General features: G+C 40.9%; 2 protein-coding genes across 8 annotated transcripts in view; one reads left to right on the top strand and one right to left on the bottom strand.

The window, feature by feature from the left end:
* The window catches only part of DNM1L (dynamin 1 like), a 39,642-nt gene extending 30,800 nt beyond the window's left edge, over positions 1-8,842 (top strand). For 4 of the 7 annotated variants that reach the window (XM_072872368.1, XM_072872351.1, XM_072872330.1 and 1 more), the window contains 5 exons: positions 507-584; positions 2,855-3,022; positions 3,712-3,821; positions 6,357-6,516; positions 7,971-8,842. In XM_072872368.1, the coding sequence (XP_072728469.1) occupies positions 507-584; positions 2,855-3,022; positions 3,712-3,821; positions 6,357-6,516; positions 7,971-8,027 (573 nt within the window). In that variant the 3' untranslated portion in view covers positions 8,028-8,842. The remainder of the gene's footprint in view (positions 1-506; positions 585-2,854; positions 3,023-3,711; positions 3,822-6,356; positions 6,517-7,970) is intronic. The other 3 variants (XM_072872377.1, XM_072872385.1, XM_072872361.1) reach the window with 1 other exon arrangement.
* A 5,244-nt stretch (positions 8,843-14,086) lies between these two features.
* Positions 14,087-19,988, bottom strand: YARS2 (tyrosyl-tRNA synthetase 2). The gene is made up of 5 exons (XM_072872401.1): positions 19,150-19,988; positions 17,928-18,095; positions 15,797-15,952; positions 15,259-15,429; positions 14,087-14,797 (listed from the first exon to the last, which is right to left on the bottom strand). Exons 1-5 carry the CDS (start codon positions 19,950-19,952, stop codon positions 14,638-14,640), a joined length of 1,458 nt encoding a protein of 485 aa, XP_072728502.1. The 5' UTR covers positions 19,953-19,988; the 3' UTR covers positions 14,087-14,637.
* Positions 19,989-21,480: the final 1,492 nt, after the last annotated feature.

Below are 21,480 nucleotides of genomic sequence, written 5' to 3'. Positions count from 1 at the left end.
AGTATTTAGAATCCAAATATACAGAATATAGTTTAAGCTCCTCACAGGTTGTAACAGGAGTTACTACAGCTGATAGAAATTGGTTCATTAAGTTTGTTAGCTTAAAAAGTGAGACAAAGTCCCAGAATGGATCTAATATTACTGCCTTTAATCAGTAGAAGCCAGCTGATGGATGAACTGGGAATTTAAGGTAGCTATCTAGAGATTGCTTTCAGTGTTCTTTGTTCCTTCTTTTTATTGACTTCAGATTTATCTCATCAGTGCAGGAACTGAAATGAAATTGAAAGCCAGATAAGCCAAAAGTCTCTTAACTGTTTTGGAGATGCTTTTTTTTTCTTTTTTTCTGCTTATATTACAGTTTTGCTTGCAAATTCAAAATATTTTATTTTCTGGATTTTTAAAGATGCTACTAGGTAAATGTGTATGAAATTTGCTAGGTAGATTTGGTGGTCTTCAGTTGAATTTTTTTTTTTCCCCCCCCTCCCTGCATTTTTTACCTTCCTTAGTCTACTAAAGCTCCAGGTGCATTGACACCTGCTTCCCAGGAGACTGTTACTGCTGCTTCTGCTGAGGCTGATGGCAAGGTCTGTCTTAATTTTTCCTATAAGCACTGCATGCACGTTTCTGTTGTGGTGCACCGCAGATAGTACGGAAAGCAGTTTGTATTTAGTGTTCTGTCACTGACACAGTATGCCCTACAGAGTATAGACTACTTAGCATTACTGATTTTAGTATGTGCAGTGGCAGGTAAAGATGTGCCATTAGGTGGCAAAGTCACTGCTTTCTGTTTGAACTCTTCATTGCAATATATTGTGGTGCAAGTATGCAGCATAATTTGCCTCAAACTGTGGTCAATAGATTGTTTGGTGCAACAGTATTGTAATCAAAAGTGTCTAGCATGATTGTTAAACTGCATGTCTTTAATGTATTGACAAAGAAGGAGGATAAGCTAAAAATGTGAGTTTCCTGCTTCCTGCAGGGAATCTTTACAGGCTTTGTTCATACTGAACCTCCTTTTTGTTGTTTCACACAATCGTTCAATCCCTGGTTTACTTACATTTGTGAAATGTGTTCTGCAGTGGTTTTTTACACTTTAGATGTGCTGTCTCTCACGTTAAAACAGGTCGTTACTGTAAAGACTTTTTTGCTAATTGCTTTCACTTGGAGTCAGAAAAGATGGGTAGTCACAAGTTTGTGTACAAGGAGTACCAAGAGGACTCAGGCTTTCTGCTTCATTGCATATGCACATTCAGCTTCTAGTGCAAAGCTGCCATTTCTGTCCTGAACAAAGTAGTTAAAGTCAAAATCTAGTCAGTAGTAGAATTTTAACTATGATTTTCATCAGAGTTTTAGTGGTTCTGATATGCTGTAAACATTAAAGAGCTACTGTGAGGGTACTGTTGTGACTTAGGAAGTTGCAGAAAGCTGCCAAATTTGATTTAATTTTTATTTCCCACAAAACCTGTGCTTTATTAGGTGGTACATACTCAACGCTCTTTTTCTTGTGAAAGAATGTAGCTTTGTTTCTGAAACTACTTTGGAGATAGAGCAGGCTCCACAGTAATCCTGAATGAGAGTGGCATAGGGATTTTTGCCATTTTGAATAGCTGTCTTGCAATCAGAAATAATGTAATGGAGCTTTCCTCATCAATGGTTCTCTCTTATTAGCAGAGGTTGATTTGAATTCTTATAGTGTATTTTTTAAAGCACCTCTGAACAGTTGTGCAATTTTAATAAAATTTCTGTTGTGTACAGTTTAGCTGAGTTTCCTCCTAGTATGCAACTGTTTGTATTCTATTTGCCATGCTTTGCTTCTCACTTTTTTTTTTTTTACACTCAAGATCAGCCTTTGGTGTTTTAATTGTAAACACAATAGATAAATTTAGCTTATTTCCTTCTATATGTGAAACAAGACATAAGTAGTAGTAGTAGTTCAGAGCCTTGAATGACCTTGGATGTTTTTCAAACAGCAATAGATTTTAAAGCACAGTAGTAAATAGAACGGATACTAGGCTTATGGAAAAGTACAAAATAAAAATTACCACTGTTCCACATCAAAGTAAACTGTATTTTTTTTTTTAATACTAATTTAACATGTGGTGGATACCATCTACTAATATTTCTTTTGTCCAGTGATTTCTAATGTTTGAGTTGGGTGTTATGTCCTTTTCTCAGGAGATCAGCGAGTCACTCTTTGTCTGGAATTTCCTAGAAACTCTGATCTTCACTTCCAGAGGACAGAGATTTTTGTTTTGTTTTGATTTGGTACAAAAAAGTCTTCTGTAAATTGGGGTCTGGCAGCACAAATATGTTCATAGCTCTGGTACCCGGAAACATAAATGTGCATATTTTTTTAGCTGTTACTGTAAGAAACTTCAGTTTATATTTAAATAAAATACCAGAGAATTTAAATTCAAGTCTTCCAAGAGCTGTGGTGGTCTTCAAAACATACTTTTAGGATGATCCTGATAGTATAGGTTGTATTGCTCCAAGGATGTATGGTAAAAGTGGTAAAAGCCAAATGATTTAGGAAGACCATTCCATATTTCAGAAGTGATTTGTAGACCCTTAAAATGCTGGGGAGCTTCTCTGTGTGAGGTATTTTCATACCATTATTAGGAAGAATACAAGTTTTAAAAGCTTTCATTTCACTGGTACTTTGTGTCAGCTGTAAGCAGCAAAGGGAGAACAAAGGTGGGGAATGTGAAGAATAGAATGAAGGGAATATACATACGAAAATCTCACTTTTAGTGAGTCTTACCTATAGCTCAGTAATAGTAGATTCGATCAGATACTGCTTTGCAATGCCCAAATTCTAACTCTCCAATGTTTCTTCATTGTGCTGTTTGTGCAGGCTGCTCCTGGAGCGGGAGATACATCTCAGGAGCCTGGAACAGGCAACTGGAGAGGAATGCTGAAACCCTCAAAAGCGGAAGAGGTATCGGCAGAGGAAAAATGCAAGCCAGCTGCAGCCCTACCTGCTAGTCCTCAAAAAGGACATGCTGTAAACCTATTAGATGTGGTGAGTCATGAAAGACACATACCTCCTCTTCGTAGTTCAGGCTGAGGAAAGAAAACAAATGAATTCCAGATCTTGTAACTTTGCTTCTAATATATATCTTTTGTAAATAGTTACCACTATAGGGACAGGGAGCTCCAGCCCGTCTCTTCTGCTTTCCTGCTTGCCCAATCCTTCATCTTCTCCTCCCCCCCCCCCCCCCCCAGTTTCAGCCTATGATTTGGGATAATTGGCTTTCTTTCACAAATTCCTGTGCAAGTGAACTCCTTGTCCAGATTCGTCTTTGTACAGAAACAAATCTTAGCTCATGTCCTGACTCAAATTCTTGCTCTTTTTTGCTGAAGTTGGCATTTTTACATTAGAGGAAAAGAATCATTAAAGACAAAAACCACTTAAGTTAAAAATAGATGGAGATCCTTTAAGTGTTGGGAGACCTTAGTTCCTGTGGTGAGCTTTTAAAAAAAATTTAGTCGTGGTGCCCTCTGACCTTTGTTTCACAGATCTGGATTTTGACATGTCTCTAACTTTATTTCTGAAGAATTAGAGGTTTGTTGCAAGACAGGTTACATCTATCAAACTATCAGACTAAAAGAGAAATAGTTTATTGTAGACTCCATAGTTTGAGTTTTATTTACTTATGCAAATGAGCAAAACTGGTAAACTGAGGTTTTTCTTTTTTTTTTTTTACATAGCCTGTACCTGTTGCACGCAAACTTTCTGCCCGTGAGCAACGAGATTGTGAAGTGATTGAACGACTTATTAAATCTTATTTCCTTATCGTCAGGAAGAACATTCAGGACAGGTAAAACAAAACTTCCTAGAAATGTTTAAGCCATACAAATGTGATATTTTCAGAGTCATGTATATAATCATGTTATTTTATCATGTTCCTACGTTTGTAAGCAGAGAGAAAATATGGGGTTATTTTAGAAGGCACAGCAGCAGTAAAATTTGACCCTTCACAGAATTAAGAAGCCTGAAGAAGTACTTAGTTTTCTCTAATGGTTTGAGTTCTGTATTATATCAAGTAAAACGTTTAATGATTTAGGAGGTGCCTGCTTTTCTGGAGGATACTGCAATTCAGATGGATGATTTGCAGCAAATAACTGGAATGAGCTTTAGGTGCTGTGTAGCCCTGACAGAACTTGGCTTTGCCATGCTGTTATTTCAAACAGGAAGGTCGAATAGGAACTACTGCGGCTAAATTTTCTAGTACTTAACTATAAGCATGGAAATAGCATAAAAGTGATGTTTGTGCTGTATGCAAATATGGAAAATGCCTTTCAAGTTTTGCTTAAAAATTGTCTTTTTTTTTTTTTGGTAATGAAGAATGGTGTAAAACTTTGCTTTGCTTAAGTCTTTGTGGAAAGACCTAACTTTTTATATATATTTATATATATATTCATATATATTCATATATATATATATATATGGGAAATTTGGGGAGAAATAGGGGAATCTGGAAACCAGGGTTTAGAGCAGATTAGTGAGGTCATAAAAGTTTTATTCTATCCAGTAAACTAATGTTCTCCTCAGTATAATTGTTAGTATTTCATGGCAGGGAATTGCTTTGTTTATCTTAATTTTACTGCAGTGTTAGTACTAGTAGTGTTACCTCCTTCTGTACTCTAAACAAATCCTTCACATTCTTTGCAGTAAATAGCATTTTATTTTTTCTGTTATTGTATGCATATCTCAAGCATTATAAATTTGATGTATTAGGAAATCCTCACCTAATACAGAAATATTTTTAGGAAAGACCTCTCGAAGATGGTACTTGTGTTGGCCCCATTATCATACTTGCAGAACTAATTCAGGCTTTTACTTGGATGGTTTGGATGGTATCTGTACCCACACAGCTTTGAACCTGAGTTTTGGGTTGCTTTCATTCTTAGCCAGGTGACTTCCAAAATATTCTAGGCTTCTTTCTTAAGCTCTTCTTTTGGTAGAACTTGCAATGTATTGGCTTGAAAGGAGAATGTAAATTGAATTACTTGAGTACTAATAGATCTATACAGTCTCATCATGATTTCCCAGAAGTCTTCCCACAACTGGCTAATAAAGAAACATAAAGCAGCAGAATGTAGTGGGAAGATTCCTAGCCAAACTTGGGAATATGATTCCAAAATCTCATGTGTATTGATAGGTCTTTGTTGATCTTGGGTCTCGCTGTTTAGACTTGCATGGTCCTTGTCAAGTTAATTCTGCAGCACTCTGAGAATGAGCAAAACCTCTTGATCTGCCTTGATTTATATGTTAAGCTATGGGCACATGAGAAGAGTGATGTGGTCACTACTTAGTGAGTCAGTACTGATTATATGTCAACTCCCAGTCGACTCTAGTTGCAAAATACTGCTGCTAAGAATTACACTACCAAAGTTGTCTTAAACTAACATGTTGTATTTCTCAGTTGGGAATGACCATCAGTATTTTTATTGTCAGTTACTGTCACTCTGATGAAATAACCTGAGGTGCACTAATTCCATTTCTGATCCTGTGTTGATATCCCCAGATTTTGGTACTGTGTAAATATAATGATTTGATTTTTGTCTACTTATGTAAATATTTTCCCCCACTTTTTCAGAAGAGTACTGCTACACATATCCAAAGTGCTAAAGAAGATCAGGTTCTTTACTTGGAATTTTTTCCAGGAAGCTTAGTGGCATGGAAATCAGAGCTAAGACAGTGGTTTCTTTCAGGTGTTTTAGCCTGACATAGAGCTGAAAATGTTGCTCTACAGATTCTGTAGTGTCTTTCTGATGGATTGTTCTTGATTTTCATTGGTTGCTGCCTGCCTCCATTCCAGACAAATATATTTTTCACACTTAAACTCCATTTGCAGTTTTAAATTGCCCTCACGTTATGCTCTCTGATATCAGAGTTAATGTGGCCCAGTGTTTGAACAGTGATCCTGTTTTCAGTTAATCTGCTAAGTAAGATTGGATATATGAATTCTTTCTTTGCCTCTTTCCTTTCTCATTCACACATTAAAACTGATTCTAGGATTGAAATACTTAGCTTTTTGTCATGCCTAGCACAGTGGAGACTCAGGTTGGTCTCTAGTGAGCAAAGTAATTTATTCTTATTTTATTTTTTACACTATATATATTCATGTTCTTTACAATGCAGCTATCCTATTTGGAAGAAATTCAACAGCTCTTAAATTGCACAAGATACTGCATTTACTTGAGAGAGAGAGTTTTTATTTATGGTAAATTCCATGTAGTTTGAGCCAAGGTTGTGTATAGCCACTTGCTAACACTCTGCATTCTTCAGTCTAGAACAGACGTGGTTTTGAATAATTCTTTCTGAAGAAACAATCTTTATGTGCTTGCAGTGTGCCAAAGGCAGTGATGCATTTTCTGGTAAACCACGTGAAAGACACTCTTCAGAGTGAGCTGGTAGGCCAGCTGTATAAATCCTTGTTGTTGGATGACCTTCTGACGGAATCGGAGGACATGGCACAGCGCAGAAAAGAGGCAGCTGACATGCTAAAGGTATTAAAAAGATCAGGAGCTCATGGGAGTAGTTAATTAAATTGAAACCATATAAATGTGAGATTTTTTGGAAGATTTGCCTTCCTTTTTTCTTTGCTGCTTTTTAGGAATATGCCAGTGTATTACTTCTCTCTGCTAGAGGAATTAAAAGCAGTATGTGACCAGACAGTGTTACGTAGATTGAGTAGTTGGGAAGAGGTGACTTAAACTATATTTTGGGCGTAAAGCAGAAGTTCCTATCTGGTGTTATTTTCAATTACACATTTGGCTTTAATAATTTGCTTTTACTTAACTTTATTGTGTTCAGCAGTTCTCTTTTGGGGGATTAAGCTTACAGTGGTTTAAGTGCTGTTCATGTGCATGCTTCACCCAGAGCCTACTGGCCAGTGTATCTAGACAGTACCCCATAATATGAACAGTGGGAATGCTGGGACTCACTTATGATGACCCCTGTGTACATCTGTATGATAGTGCATTTGTGACATGTCTGTGTTACAGAACTCTTCATTTCTTCATTGTTCAGTTATGTGGTGTATCAGAGTCTGCTACAGCTGCAGCAGAAATACGCTGCTTTGGATTGAACTGCATAGAAAAGAGTCCCTCTGCCAGTTCAGCTCCCTGAAGAAGTAGCAAGAGGTGCTTCTCTCTCATACGCAGTGTGGTCAGACAGTGCGTGTTTGAGAGATTGGATACCCTGAGATACCGCTTGTCCAAGACCACCTGCAGCAAGTTTAATCTTTGCTATTATACAATCAACAGTTGAGTGAGGGGAACTGTCTGCTAACAAGTCTTTTAAACTGTAAACTTTATAGGGCCAAACTCATAGCTCAGATTTCCCCCAATTGGAGTAATACTTTAAATAATGTTAGTATTAGTTGGTATTCCGAGCTTTTAAATTTGCAAAGTTTAGCAGGCTAGACTGTATCATGAATGCATCAGAATGCTAAAAGTGATATAAAATAGGTACAGTTTCCCTTTTATTTTGAGGAGGGTTTAAAGCATTAAAACTGTGTGTGGTGAAAAACTCTGCCCTTGTTGACAATTAATTTAAAAATACAAAATGTTAAGACAAACATAAGTGTTATTGGGAACACTGAGTATGTAAAAGTTGCTCAAAACAATGACAATGAGCTCTTTTTGCTTCTAACTGGAAGGTCAGTTTTCAATTAACTTTTAATTCTTATCTCTAGAGAAATGATTTAAGGACACCCATGCTAAGTTTTACCATTACCATTTGCTTTGTAGTATTTTCCACTTGCCTCATCTTTTGCAGATGAAAGGTTTCAGAGTTGTTAATCAATGTTGTTGCAGGTTGTTACCACTCATTTAATAATAAAAATGATTTGCTTTAATTTGATTTTTAACATCACACTTCCTAGACTGCTGCTGTTATCTCTTTGAGAAATCTCTTCAGAAAAACTAAATAACTTCAGCTTTTCTGTCTCTGTGTGCAGGCCCTGCAGCGAGCCAGTCAGATCATTGCAGAGATCCGCGAGACACATCTTTGGTGAAGACTGTACCAGCCACACTATTTATATGCATTGGCAGTTACATTGACTTGAAAATTGCTAGGCATGGTATACGGAGTAGAACTTTTATTTATGAACTCTTATCTGTGTACTGCAACTGTGTAAATCTGCTCATGTAAAGACAGTTGGTTTGATTTGCAAACAGAAAAATATGCTGTATTTTGCAAAATAAGTCGTATTTAATCCACATAATAAATGGCTCTAAATGTTTCCTTACCAGCTTTCTGGTGCAAATTAAAGCAGACCAAGTCTACTGTCTCAGTGACAGTCTTATTTGAACTTGGGGAAAAAAGATTAAAGTTCCAGTGCCTGACTTGCTAAACAGGTTGCCTGTGGTTAAGATGGACGGTGTAGTCTTGTGGCATAGTTTTAAGCTGCTTTTACAATAGAAGTTTAAATACTGTGAAGAGAAGAAAGCACCGAGTATTTTCTTTCATGAATATATTGCATGCACTGACAGATGGAGGTATCAATTTTATAGCACAGTAGAGATGTCTACCGTATTACTATGTATGTGTGTCCCCATTTTTTTTCTCCAAAGGTTAAAACTGCAGACAAAACTTCAGTTAATGGAGTATCATGTAGGAAGAATTAGCCTGGAGCTTGCAACAACAACAGCCTATGAAAAAGTGGGTGCAAAGTTATTCATGTGCACTGGAGCTTGTGTATAAATGTTGGGGATTATAATCAGGTACAAGAACACCTTCCCCTTCCTTCCCCCTGGGACCAAGCCCCTGGACCATCCGATAGTAAATTTGTTCTGGCAGAATTGAAAAATAAAACCAATTTCAAAACTGTTACGGGATAGTAAGTGTTTCTTTTAAAAACAGATTAAGTTGGCCAGGGAGAAGGGGATCCCCACAACTTCTTCCAAATTTTGGAATGTGTGACAGTATGAAAGTCTGTGGAATTGGAATATTTATACCAGAGATTACAGTTACTTTTGAGGAAATTTTGCTGTGCTGTAAGTAGCTTTTTTTTTTCTTTTTTTAAAGGACAATCCTAAAATTAGGGAGTTTTAGGTTGGAAATTAAGTTGATGAGTTATTCTGATTATAATTCGTACAGATAAATATCAATCACACTAGCCTTTAAAAAATAAACATTTTAATTTTTATGAATAAAAATTTATCTAAACTCCAGCCAGCACACTTGCATGTACTTTTCAAGCAGATTCACATTTTTGTATAAAGTAAAAATGTTTACTATGGTGTTGATCATATTTTATATCTTTAACACAACTTGCATGAAAAACAGGACACTGCTGTTAACACCCGTGACTTGCTTTTACAATATTGGGCCCATACAGTGACGTTTTTATTACCATATTCAGCTCCTTCCCCATTTCATCGGTTAGCAGAAATGGAATTGTTTTTGTAAGCTGCTGAAGACTGAAAATTTAAAAACTGTTAAGACCTCAGTTTCCAAGAAGGTCTGTTTCAAAATGTATTTTTCTCATGGTAATCTTCGGTTTGGCACCAATATAAGCACAAGGAGTTAAGTCTGAGAGAGGCAACTTTTGGATACTGTTATGCGTGCTCTGAAATAATTTGTGCAGAACACAGAGATATATGCTGTATTTTTAAACAGCCTGAAGTGTCATGATGTATGCATGACATGTCATGAATACAGAGGAATTAATTTTAACTGCTTGTGTTGTATCCAGGGATGGTAGTTCTCTGATCTAAGAACTGCGACTGTAGTGAAGTTGAAGTGCAAGCTGCTTTTGAAATCAGTTTTGGTGAACAGTGAGAGCTTTTAGTAGTGCTGTCAAAATCATTACATTTCTGGTTGGAAGTCATTGACGCCTCTCTCCCTGTTTGCATCTGACATCTAAGAAGTATGTTTTCAGCAAGGTGGAGCCGTCCATGTGTTAACTGGTGCTTAGGCTTTAACTCCCAAAGTTCAGTCAACAGTCTCTTGTGAAGATATATTCTGACTTGGAAAGTTTTGAAATGCTGCATACAGCCAATGAATTCCATTTATTTAAGAAAGTCCTGCAAGTGATAACTGGCTCTGTAATGTCATGTGAAAATTCCACAGTGTTAATTTGTTTTTTGAAATGTTATGACTTTTTTTTTGTTTAAGCGTCACAAAAATTTTCATTTTGGTAATGTCTGAGTGCCAAGAAATGAACTTGATTTGTAATCCTTAATGCAAGTCTTTAAGAATCCATGCTGTACCAATCCTGTTATTAAATAAACAGATAATACACAAAATTAATTATCCCAGAAATAAAGTCTGGAACTGACTGGTAGTTCAGGTGGCAGGGCTTACATGCTCTTACAAGTTAATAGTATAACTATACCTATATCTGTACAGCCTTACCTATGTTTGCACTTGCCCTTGTGCAATGCTACGTTGTTAGTTCTTGTATAGTTGCCTAAGTAATGGCGTGGACAGGCTGCTAGTGGCTATTAATGGTTGGCAAACACCCTGTTGTCTGGAATTGAACTAAAAATATGTAAAATGCTACCGTTACTGCCTCCACTGAAAGACATTGTGGGGAAACGATGGAAAAAAGCCTAATGAAGGCAGCAACTGAAAAATTCCCAGATTATCATTAGGGCTGGTAGTTTACAAAGGTGTTCTAGTTCTCCTTATTTGATTTAAACTAGGAATACTTTTGTCATCAATGCACAAATTTCAGCTAACTTGAAATAACTTGCTATCCAGTGAAACACACAATCATGGGGGAGAATAACCACTGTAGCTAAGTTTAGATTAGTAAATGTTTGACATGAATACCTGACCTATGTGTGGTCCTACTGTAAATAAAACATAGTATCTCTATGTGAACAGAGCTTGCCAGTAAATTACTTGGGTGTTTTTTTAGTAGTCATTTCAAATTTCCCTTAGTGGACTAGATGGGTACGGGGGGTGTCTGGGTGCTTCAAACTGTCTTCTGAAGTAAACGTAACGAAACTGATGTAAAGCTTGCCTTACCCTATGCTTTATGGAGGATTGACTTTGAAAGATGCCGGATCGGTTATTGCAAGCTCGGGTCCCTGCTTTATGCAATACAGCAGGGGAAACAACTTGCCAGCCTGTTGTGCCCCTGCTGGCAACTCGAACTGCATTCTCTTGAGGATTTTTTTTCCACAGGGAAATCCTTTAGCTGGGAGAGCGATTGCTAGCTAGTGTTTTCTGTAGATACGGAAGATCTCAAATGCGTCTGCTTTTTAACTTGTTGCCAGTTAGACTCTGTAAACTCTGTGCTTTGAGGTGAGAGCTAGCTAATAAATACTTCAGAGTTTAAGAGAAAAACAGAGTGGACCACCTGAAGATGGTTTTATGCCCAGTCAGTGACACTGTTTAAAGTTTGTTAGTGAAGGTGCTTTCATGCCCCGATAGCTCCCTTTTAGTTTACTTGCTGCACGCCCTTTCACCCTCTACCTCTCCCTTGCTAGCTGCCACAATAATGTTGAATTCAAGTCCTCCAGTGTTTGCTCTCCCTCGATGCTGCCGGACAAATGTTCTTGTTGTGTTGTGGGTTTTTTTTTTAATGCCTGCCCCAAATAATTCCTTTTCTTCTTGCACTTCCAAATCACCCACCTGTAGACATGGTAAATACTTTAATATTAGTTGCTACTTGTTTACATCTGAGCAAGCTCTGTCTCTGATTACCTGAACATACCTGGTTTGGGGTATATGAGAAACGAGACCAGGCCAAGAAAGAATACTGGATTTTTTGGTCACCCTTGATTCTCGGCCTGCGTGTTCAAACGCTCGGTTGTGATACCCTGTACGGTCATGAAAAGTAGTGGTTGTGTCCAGCTGTTTCTTTGGAAAGAGCCAGGGAAGGGTTTGGATTGCTAGGAGTTGGTCCAACGGAAGCATGGACTAAATTTCTTGGAGTCCGTGGATCTTATTAAAAAACCTTGTATGCAAAGAATTTAATTCCCTTTTTAATTTTGTATTTGTAAAAATAAATAAAAGGCTTTTGATACTTGATCAAAGTGGGTACTAATGCTTTTAAAAAAACAAAAGCTGAAATTTGTGGATGTACGTGTATCTGCAGCATTTGGAGATGAAGGAAAAAAGGCAGGAGAGAGATCAGACATGGAACATGACTTGCTGTACTCCTAGGAGTTTATTTCCTGCAACCAGAAAGTAACTGTCAAATGGGATCTGTTGTATTTCTCTGGAGGCTTACATGGGTGTGTCCTGGTATGTTTTGTTCCCAGGTGCATGTTTTTGTCTTGCTGTAAATGCTTCTGCCATTTAAGGAACAAGGCGGCTGCACTGAGTGGATGAACTTAACTTTCCCTTCCCTTCTTCTACCCTTCTCAGGTCAAAGTTGCGGTTTTCCTCCACGTGCTTTCTCCAGGATAGCGCTGATTATTACTGCAGCTTAAGGCAGCGTAACATCAACACAAACTGGTTCTGAGAGCTAGCAGGATATGTAGAGCTTTTTTTTAAGGTAGGAATGACTCAACTACCTTTTATTTTTCTCTATGTAACAGAGATTAGGATAGAGCGATCTCATTATCAGGCAGATAAGTGGGATCTAGAAACTGAAATTACTACTACTAACTCCATGTGGTGAGCTACTGAAAGTGCTACCATATTACAGTTTAATAATGTGAAGAAATGGTGATGTATAAGCAGCAAGCCACTTCCATTTATTACTATTGAAATCTCGATTGATGGTGCCAATAAAGCCAACATCAAGTTGATCAACATCAAATAAAAAAAAACAACCCAAAAACAACCCGCCTAAAATACCAACAGAAACTCTGCACCCAACTATAGAATATCTGGATTCCTGAGACTTACTAACATTTCCTCTAATTTTGCCATTCTCCTCATAGGCTGGGTGGTTTTAAACCAGCTGAAATACCATGACCTCTTCTAGCAGCCTAAGAGATGGTGATGAGTTAGCACATTCAGGCAGCCAAGATTAAGGCCTCTCCCCTGGTGGCTGCTGTGACTGCAAAACTGTATTGTCCAGGAGGTTCGTGGGCTAGGCAATGAGTCTCCTTGGCCTAAGAGTGAGGATTACCCTAAACCTTGAAAACAGCCCTGCAGCCAAGGCCCAAAGCAATCAATCACCTCCTAAATCAGACTGAGGGTTTCCCATGTGTTTGCACTGGGGCAGGGAGGGTCCCTTTAATAAAAAAGGTCTGAGCCAGCCAGTGACATTACTGTATTCTAAGGCAATTAACCAGTTCTAAGTAATTCAAATATGGGCTTGTACTACAAATAATCTTGACAACCACATGTGGGTTTTGTTGCTCTTCAGGTGACCTGGCTGTGAGTACTGTGGCACCTCCACTGCCAAAGCAACCCAATCCCAAACCCCACCATGGGAAGGGACTTTAGCAAGGTGTTGTACTCCATGTTTATTTGATTCCAGGTGTGTCAGCAGCTGTAGCGCCTAGTAATAAAAAGGGGTGGTGGTGTTTCAGAGCAATAAAGCAATATTACCTTTCAGTGTGGATGTTGCTCTTCTACCAACTCTCCAAGTACATTCTCCCTTTCCTGCTGTCTTTACAAGAAAATGAGGAAGCTGTGATCGCAAATGTTGGCTAGGCCCTAAGCAGTAGTATCGCTGTCCGCTCTTTCATGAAGAAGTGCAGCTTTTGCATGTTGCCCTATCTGAAGGGTCTGACTTTTTTAATTGCCAGAGCACTATAGCTTCCCTCACATGTTTCCTGGTCCCTTGTGCTGCTGTTCACCCACAACTCCTATGCACCTACAGTTAAACAAGCTTTCATGTACCTGCCTCAAATCTTCTGATATAATATCCTATCTTGCAACTGACTGTAGATCCCACAGAATTTGTGCCAGGATATGCCTTCAATAAAGATTCTAGATAGCACAGATGCATCCACATAATTGACAGAACTGAAGAAGTGGAATGAGTGTCACCCATATTGTAAGTCACACTAAGCACACAGAAGGCATAAAAGGGATTAATCAGGCTGACTTGCACTTTGAAAGGCTCTATACTCCGTTACATTTCAAAAGGTCAATTTGCTCTGTATTACCACATTGAGGCTGGAAAGCTTTTTTGCAACATGCCCCCATACATAACCAATAAGAAGCTTACATATTAGGGCTTAATCATTTTACTCATTTATTGTAAATCTTCTGCAGCTTCCTTCAAAGCAAACCTGTTCAGAAAAAAAATGCTGATTGTTGGCTGGTTCTCCTTACCCACTTAGGCAGGTTTCCCTGTTAGGATGAAGTCAAACTGGACAGCAGAATGCATCCTCTGTAAGAAGTACTGTTTTTGAGTATGCTTTTGCTCATCATGCTGTGGAGGACCTGGCCACTGTTCTCCTACAGTGCAGAAGGTTGTTAAAGGAGGGGAAGAGCATCTCCATCTTCGGACTCTGAAATTAATCTTTTCATCTTCTTGTCCATATCCTCATATGAATGGTGCTTTGAATAAGGCAGAGTAAAAATCTCTTCAGTGGTATAACTTAGCTGCCTTTATTTGGACTCTGTTGGTGTATTTTGAGAATGAAACTATGGTCTTGGGCAGTCTATGAGCTGCGTAGTAATGCACAGTATAGAAACATCTTCAAGTACATCTTTGAGCAACAGAGTCGAAATATATATTGTTTCAGGGAGATGTTCTGTTGTCACAACTGCAGCCATTTTATAATGTAGTAATTTTTCTTTCCAATCCTAAGCAATGATACACCATTCTTGAGAATATGCTGTCCGAGAATAAGAACACTCTCAGGATTAGTTACTCGAATCCCATTTATTGAAACTCCACCATCTGTAATTTTCTGGTACCTTAAAAAAACCACAAAAACAACAACTGGTAATTGCAAGAACCAGCTATTTATTGCTAAGTATTGAAAGTTCAGTTAAGGGTTTTTTGGTTGGATCCATACTTGAATAAATTTTAATTCTCTTGCACTTGACTTGCAGTCCAGGTCAAGAGTGACTGAAAGTAATCTTAGCCTCTACCACTCCCATTCTTTCTGAGAGGTATAAAGAAACTTAGGCTGTTGCCTTAGACTGTCCCTTCATCAGGTGTAGATTTTGCAGCTAAGGTACACGACAGTGCATTATCCTACACTTTCACTTCAAAATAGAATGAGGCCACCTGCTCCCCTCTTCTTTAATGCTGGTATGTAGATCGCTAGCCTGTTTCTGTTTGATTTGGCTGTCCTAATTGTTTCACTTCTGAAAGCATACCACTACAACCTGTTTACGTGAGGTACTATCAAAGAGCACAAGTGATAACATACCCACTAGGTCCGTCTGGAATGGCATTTGCTTTGCGACACAAGTCAAGAACGTTCATTCCAGGTTCCAGCATCAGCTCAGCTGAAGAAGCTTGTCTAAAAAGTTCCTGTAACTCTTGGTCAGACATAGCTTCCAATGCCTCCACACTGCTGTAATAAAGGGCCTTAGTACACCTGTGAGAACAAAGATCACTCAAAATCCAGTGCTAGTCTCATCTTCACACAAAGCGCTACTCAACTAATCAGACTGCCCTCCCCAACTTCCCTCTACTGAGGGTCCACACAGTAATAGAAATAAAGTACCCCCCAATTTTTTTGTTATCGTAACCCACTGCACTGCAATTTTTTAAAATATTGTTAAATGTATTTTTTTTCCACAGGGAAAGTCTACAGAAATTAGACTTAAGTCTACAGAATTACTACATTTTTCTCTTTTAACAGCTGAGCAACAACTAACTACATGAAAATAGTCCCTGAAAAGCTATGGATAATCACCATTGAATACATCTGAAAGAAAACTGCTCGGCAGATCAAACTTCACCTCTTAGCAGATTCTAGCCCCTCTCTACCATGAACAAGCTTGGTTACTTCTGCAGCAAGTCGTTTCTGAGGGCCCCATTTTTCAGGTTCTTTAGCATGCATTTCCATGATGTGGTCAATCTCCTCAAGAGGAAGGAAGGTGAAGAGTTTCAGGTATCTACAAGCAAGGAAATAATGATTTTGTCCATATAGCCATCATTACAGATTTCCTGCCTTTGTCATTCAAACGTCATTAACTACACTAAAATGATTCTTAACCAATTTAAGAAGTCCGTATTACAGATATTCTGTCCTTTCAAACAACTCTGTTTTTGCCCACATGCTTCAGCTTACCAGGATCACTAACGTTTTATTTAATAGTCCACTTAGGGTAACGTCTTCAGACATAAGATAGTGTCAGATGCTTTTATAAAGCTTGGATTGCAATGAACAACTTGGTTTTCTCTTGAAACATTTACTTTACAGGATATATTGCAAATGTGTGTCAACTAACAAGGTTTTCTTAGTAGTTGCACAATATGCTAATACAAAATACCACTACCATTCTGTGGTGATCACAGGACAGAAGTATGCTCTGTATTGATGAGTGAGTGACTCAACGGGAAGATTATTTAGGCTAATCAAGAAGTTAAAGGTGCGTATCGAAACATAGTCCATTTTAATGGACTTGCAGTAGTATGAAATGCAGTGTATTAAAAAAGGTACCTTTACTGTTACAAAGTCTGAATGCATGAAACATTTTAATGTTAAGTACCCACACACCCTTCTTATCAGTCTGAAAAGTGTTGTGGATGCAGAACCTAAATTTGAAATACCAGGGCGCAAACCTTTGAGACAGGTAACTGAGTTATAAGACAGGTCATAGTATGAAAGGGAAATACATGTCTGAGGTTTACAAAGACTCAGATTTGACAGTAATATTGGAGTTCAAAAAAAGCAGATTTAAAAAGGAACATATAGCAACTTACTAAAATTAATGTAATGCCCTGAATAAAGCTATCAGCTGTTTATTTTCAGCCATGTAACTGGCACACCAGCATGGAGGCTAGCCATCAATGAAGGAAACCTATCAAATGCTATTTCTCGTATTTTTGCTATCCTTTCATGTTCTCATTATATGAGATTTTAATATTGTATTTTAATATTGTCACATTGGTCAGTAAGAGTATGGGTTATGTGTGGATGACGTGGATTCAGAGATAGCACAATGAATCCCAGACCAGGTTTTGCTCACTGGAATTACTCTACCCTAAGTAATGATGATTCAGAATTTTGTCGTTGTCCGCGCTACAGCTTTAAGTAGTAGTTGGGCAGTGTAACTGTCTCCTAGGCATGTTTTTATCTAGACTGGTGGTCTCCGAAGTGGGGTGCCAGCACCCCAGGAGGTATGCAAGATGATGCACTGGGGTGCAGGAAGCAAATTTTAGAATTTCAGGAGTACATTTATATAATCCATAAATACATATCCATGTATTGGGAGTGCATGCTCAAAATCTTTTTTGCCGATAGGGGCACATGATCAAAAAAATTTGGGGACGCTAATCTAAACAGTTAATACAATCATAAATAGGAACTTCTTGTCTCTGTTCTAACAAGGCACTATTTCACTTTGCTTAGGGATATGCAGTTTTTAATGTGATACAGTTCTAGAAGCTGAACTTTATGTGTTTGTTTATAAGCAGTTAAGTAGCTTCTTGCAATTAGAATGTGGTGTTTCTGGATACCTCACACTAGGTAAAAACTTGTACTAATTGGTATCTATTAAACTGCAGCTGCTTATTACTCAGCAGGAGAGATTTCACTCGATACTGTGATGTTACGGTACTGAAGCTAACAAGCCTCAGCGGATAAAGTCACCCCACTGGCAGAACAAAATGCATTGTGCTTTACTTGTTTGTTCATCCACATTCTAATTTTATGATGCGTACGCCAGCATATGGAGACAGGTTCCACTATCCTCTATACTTAGGAACCAGTCATGCCTGTTTATTTAATAAATGTACAGTCAGAATTAACGTACACTTCTACAAGGGGCTCGCATTGCACATATCCACATGAAACAGTTACAGAGAACAGTTATGATCAGGTTTTATAAACAATGACAAAAAGCAAGATGAAGAAAAACTACTTACTTTTCAACTATGTTATCCTGTTGTCTGACAAAAAACTGATATAGCTCAAATGGAGAAGTCTTATCTCTGTTTAGCCAAACTGCATTGCCAGCAGTCTTTCCCAGTTTATCTCCAGTAGTACTGGTAATAAGAGGTACAGTAATTCCAAACACATCTGTTCCTGTCATCCTGAGAAGGAAGAGTCGCTACATGTTAAAAAAAAAAACCCACAACAAAACCCACATCTTGGTAAAGTTGAGTAAAACTTAGGCATTCCATAAGATTCTATCCTTGATATAAAGCAGTTAAATAAGCTGGGGGGGGATGGGACAAAAGATGCTAGAACACTGTTTTGTGAAGAGTGCTTTAAGCAAAAAAACACCTTGAACTTAAAAATTCAAGTTCTTTTGTGTGTAACAAAGAAGTTTACCTACTTCAAATAACTAGTTTCATGAGCAACAGCACTAGCAAATTCAAGTGCTCTGTACGTTTTGTCTTCTGCTCTGAGCACTAACTGAAGCTGCTTGTGTGGCTGGGACACTCATAAGGCTTTTCTTCTGTGCTGATCCTCTAACGTCTTCTAACTGTCAAGCACGTACCGAAGTAGAAGAAGCATTGCCACGTACTCACTGCTTTGCTTGCATACTTCTGCGAATTTGGCAAGACTCACACCAAATTTGGTGGATGAGCAAAAGCTCATCACCATCATCATCAGGTTTAATTTTATTTCTGAGAGAAGAAACGCAACCATCTTTACCAGTATGCCACAACTGCCTCTACTTCGGTGTGATCGCACTAGAACGCGCTTGCCAGCAGAAGACGTGTCTCGATGTTGTCCCATGTTTCAGGCTATCTGATTTCGGTTCTTGGGCGAACACCCTCACTAAAACAAGAACGCATCCCTTTTGTAAAAAGTCGTTAACGTTTCACGGAAGAGGCTTAAAACCGTGGCCAAAACGCACGCGTGTGCCAGGCTCACGGTCAGGACAGCTCCTTCTTCTTCTTCTCAAATCCCAGAGTTTTGCCTAACGCAAGTCTCCGAGGAGGGACTTCTGCTCCCGGTGCTCTAGGGACCGCCAACGCGAAGCCGCACAGAGCTAGGACCCCTCAGGCCACACAGGATTACCCTATGCCCCGGCCGCGCACCGCCTCCGGGGGGGCCCCCCCCGGCTAGACAGGCGGACCACGCCTCGCCCGCCGGAGGAGCCCCGCGGTGCCCGCCCGCCGCCCGCCCCCGGCGTACTTGGTGACGAGCTCGTAGCCGGACATGATGTTGCCCATCTGGTCGGCGCCCCCCAGCTGGATGCGGCAGCCGTGGCGCTGGTGGAGGTGGAGGAAGTCGTAGGCCTGCAGCGCCGGGTAGAGGAACTCGGCCAGGCTCATGCCCTCGGGGCTGCGCAGCCGCGCCTGGCAGCTCTGCCGGCTCAGCAGCGTGCCCATGCGGAGCCGGCCGCCGGCCCCGCCGAGGAAGTCGAGCAGCGGCTGCCGGCCCAGCCAGCAGGCGTTGTCCAGCAGCGCGGCCTGCCCCAGCCGCTGGCCGCCCGCCGCCCAGAAGAGCTCCCGGTGGTTCTCGAACAGCCGCCACAGGCCGGCCCGCAGCCCCCGCGCGTGCGCCCGCACCCGCTCTGCCGACAGCGGCTCCCGCGCGCGCTGCCGGCCGCTGGGGTCCCCCAGGCGCGCCGTGGCCCCGCCCACCACGGCGATGACGTTGTGGCCGGCGCGCTGGAAGTGGAGGAGCGCCATGACGGCCAGCAGGTGCCCGACGTGCAGCGAGTCGGCCGTGGGGTCGAAGCCGCAGTAGGCGGTGAGGGGCGGGCGGCCCGGCTCCAGCAGCCCCGGCAGCTGCTCCTCCGCGCTCTGCGCCGGGAACACCTCCTGGAAGAGGCCGCGCTCGCACTGCGCCGCCAGCAGTCCCCTGGCGCCCCGGGCCCGCCGCGGCTGCTCGTGGGCTCGCCGCCGGAGCGGGAGCAGCGGCGGGGCGCGGTGCGGGCCGCCCCACAGCCCCGCCGCCCGGCCGCACCGCCGCCGCAGCGCGGGCGCCGCCATCTTGCCCGCGGGCCGCTGGGATCGGGGCGGGGCCGCGGGGCGGTGGCAGCGGGAGGGCCGGGGCGGGGCTGCGCCCTCCTCACGGCCCCGGTGCCGTCTTCTCCTTCTCCTCCGCCTCCTCACGTCCCCGGGCCCGTCCTCTCCTCCGCCTCCCTCCCGGCCCCGGGGCCGTCCCCGCGGGCTGGGCGGGGTTAAGGCGCCGTGGCTGCGGTTTCAGTGAAGTCGGGGGAAGGCTTTGAGGGTCGGCGGGCAGCGGGCGGCAGGCCTGTGCCCTAGCAGGTGCTTGTCCTTCGGGATGTTAAAGACGATGCCGGCAGAAACGCGGTGTGTTGGCTCCTCCTTGAGTGTTTTCCAGCCCGAACTACCGGGATTTCAAACTGCTTTCAGGCTAAAATACTTGCGTTGGAAATCAGGCCTTCAGCTTTGACACAGCTTGCATGAAAAACAGGACACTGCTGTTAACACCCGTGGCTTGCTTTTACAATATTGGGCCCATACAGTGACGTTTTTATTACCATATTCAGCTCCTTCCCCATTTCATCGGTTAGCAGAAATGGAATTGTTTTTGTAAGCTGCTGAAGACTGAAAATTTAAAAACTGTTAAGACCTCAGTTTCCAAGAAGGTCTGTTTCAAAATGTATTTTTCTCATGGTAATCTTCGGTTTGGCACCAATATAAGCACAAGGAGTTAAGTCTGAGAGAGGCAACTTTTGGATACTGTTATGCTCTGAAAATAATTTGTGCTCTGAAATAATTTGTGCAGAACACAGATATATGCTGTATTTTTAAACAGCCTGAAGTGTCATGATGTATGCATGACATGTCATGAATACAGAGGAATTAATTTTAACTGCTTGTGTTGTATCCAGGGGTGGTAGTTCTCCGATCTAAGAACTGCGACTGTAATGAAGTTGAAGTGCAAGCTGCTTTTGAAATGAGTTTTGGTGAACAGTGAGAGCTTTTAGTAGTGTTGTCAAAATCATTACATTTCTGGTTGGAAGTCATTGACGCCTCTCTCCCTGTTTGCATCTGACATCTAAGAAGTATGTTTTCAGCAAGGTGGAGCCATCCATGCGTGAACTGGTGCCTAGGCTTCAACTCCCAAAGTTCAGTCAACAGTCTCTTGTGAAGATATATTCTGACTTGGAAAGTTTTGAAATGCTGCATACAGCCAATGAATTCCATTTACTTAAGAAAGTCACAGAATCAGAATCACAGAATCGTATAGGTTGGAAAAGACCTTTAAGATCATCGAGTCCAACCATTAACCTAACACTGCCAAGACCACCACTACACCATGTCCATAAGCACCACATCTACACATCTTTTAAATACTTCCAGGGATGGTGACTCAACCACTTCCCTGGGCAGCCTGTTCCAATGCTTGATAACCCTTTCAGTGAAGTAAAATTTCCTAATATCCAGCCTAAACCTCCCCTGGTGCAACTTGAGGCCATTTCCTCTCATCCTATCACTTGTTACCTGGGAGAAGAGACCGACCCCCACCTCTCTACAACCTCCTTTCAGG

The sequence above is a fragment of the Ciconia boyciana genome, chromosome 1 (genome assembly GCF_034638445.1).
Source record: "Ciconia boyciana chromosome 1, ASM3463844v1, whole genome shotgun sequence".
Classification (NCBI taxonomy): Eukaryota; Metazoa; Chordata; class Aves; order Ciconiiformes; family Ciconiidae; genus Ciconia; species Ciconia boyciana.
This window is presented reverse-complemented; position numbering and strand designations above follow the sequence as displayed.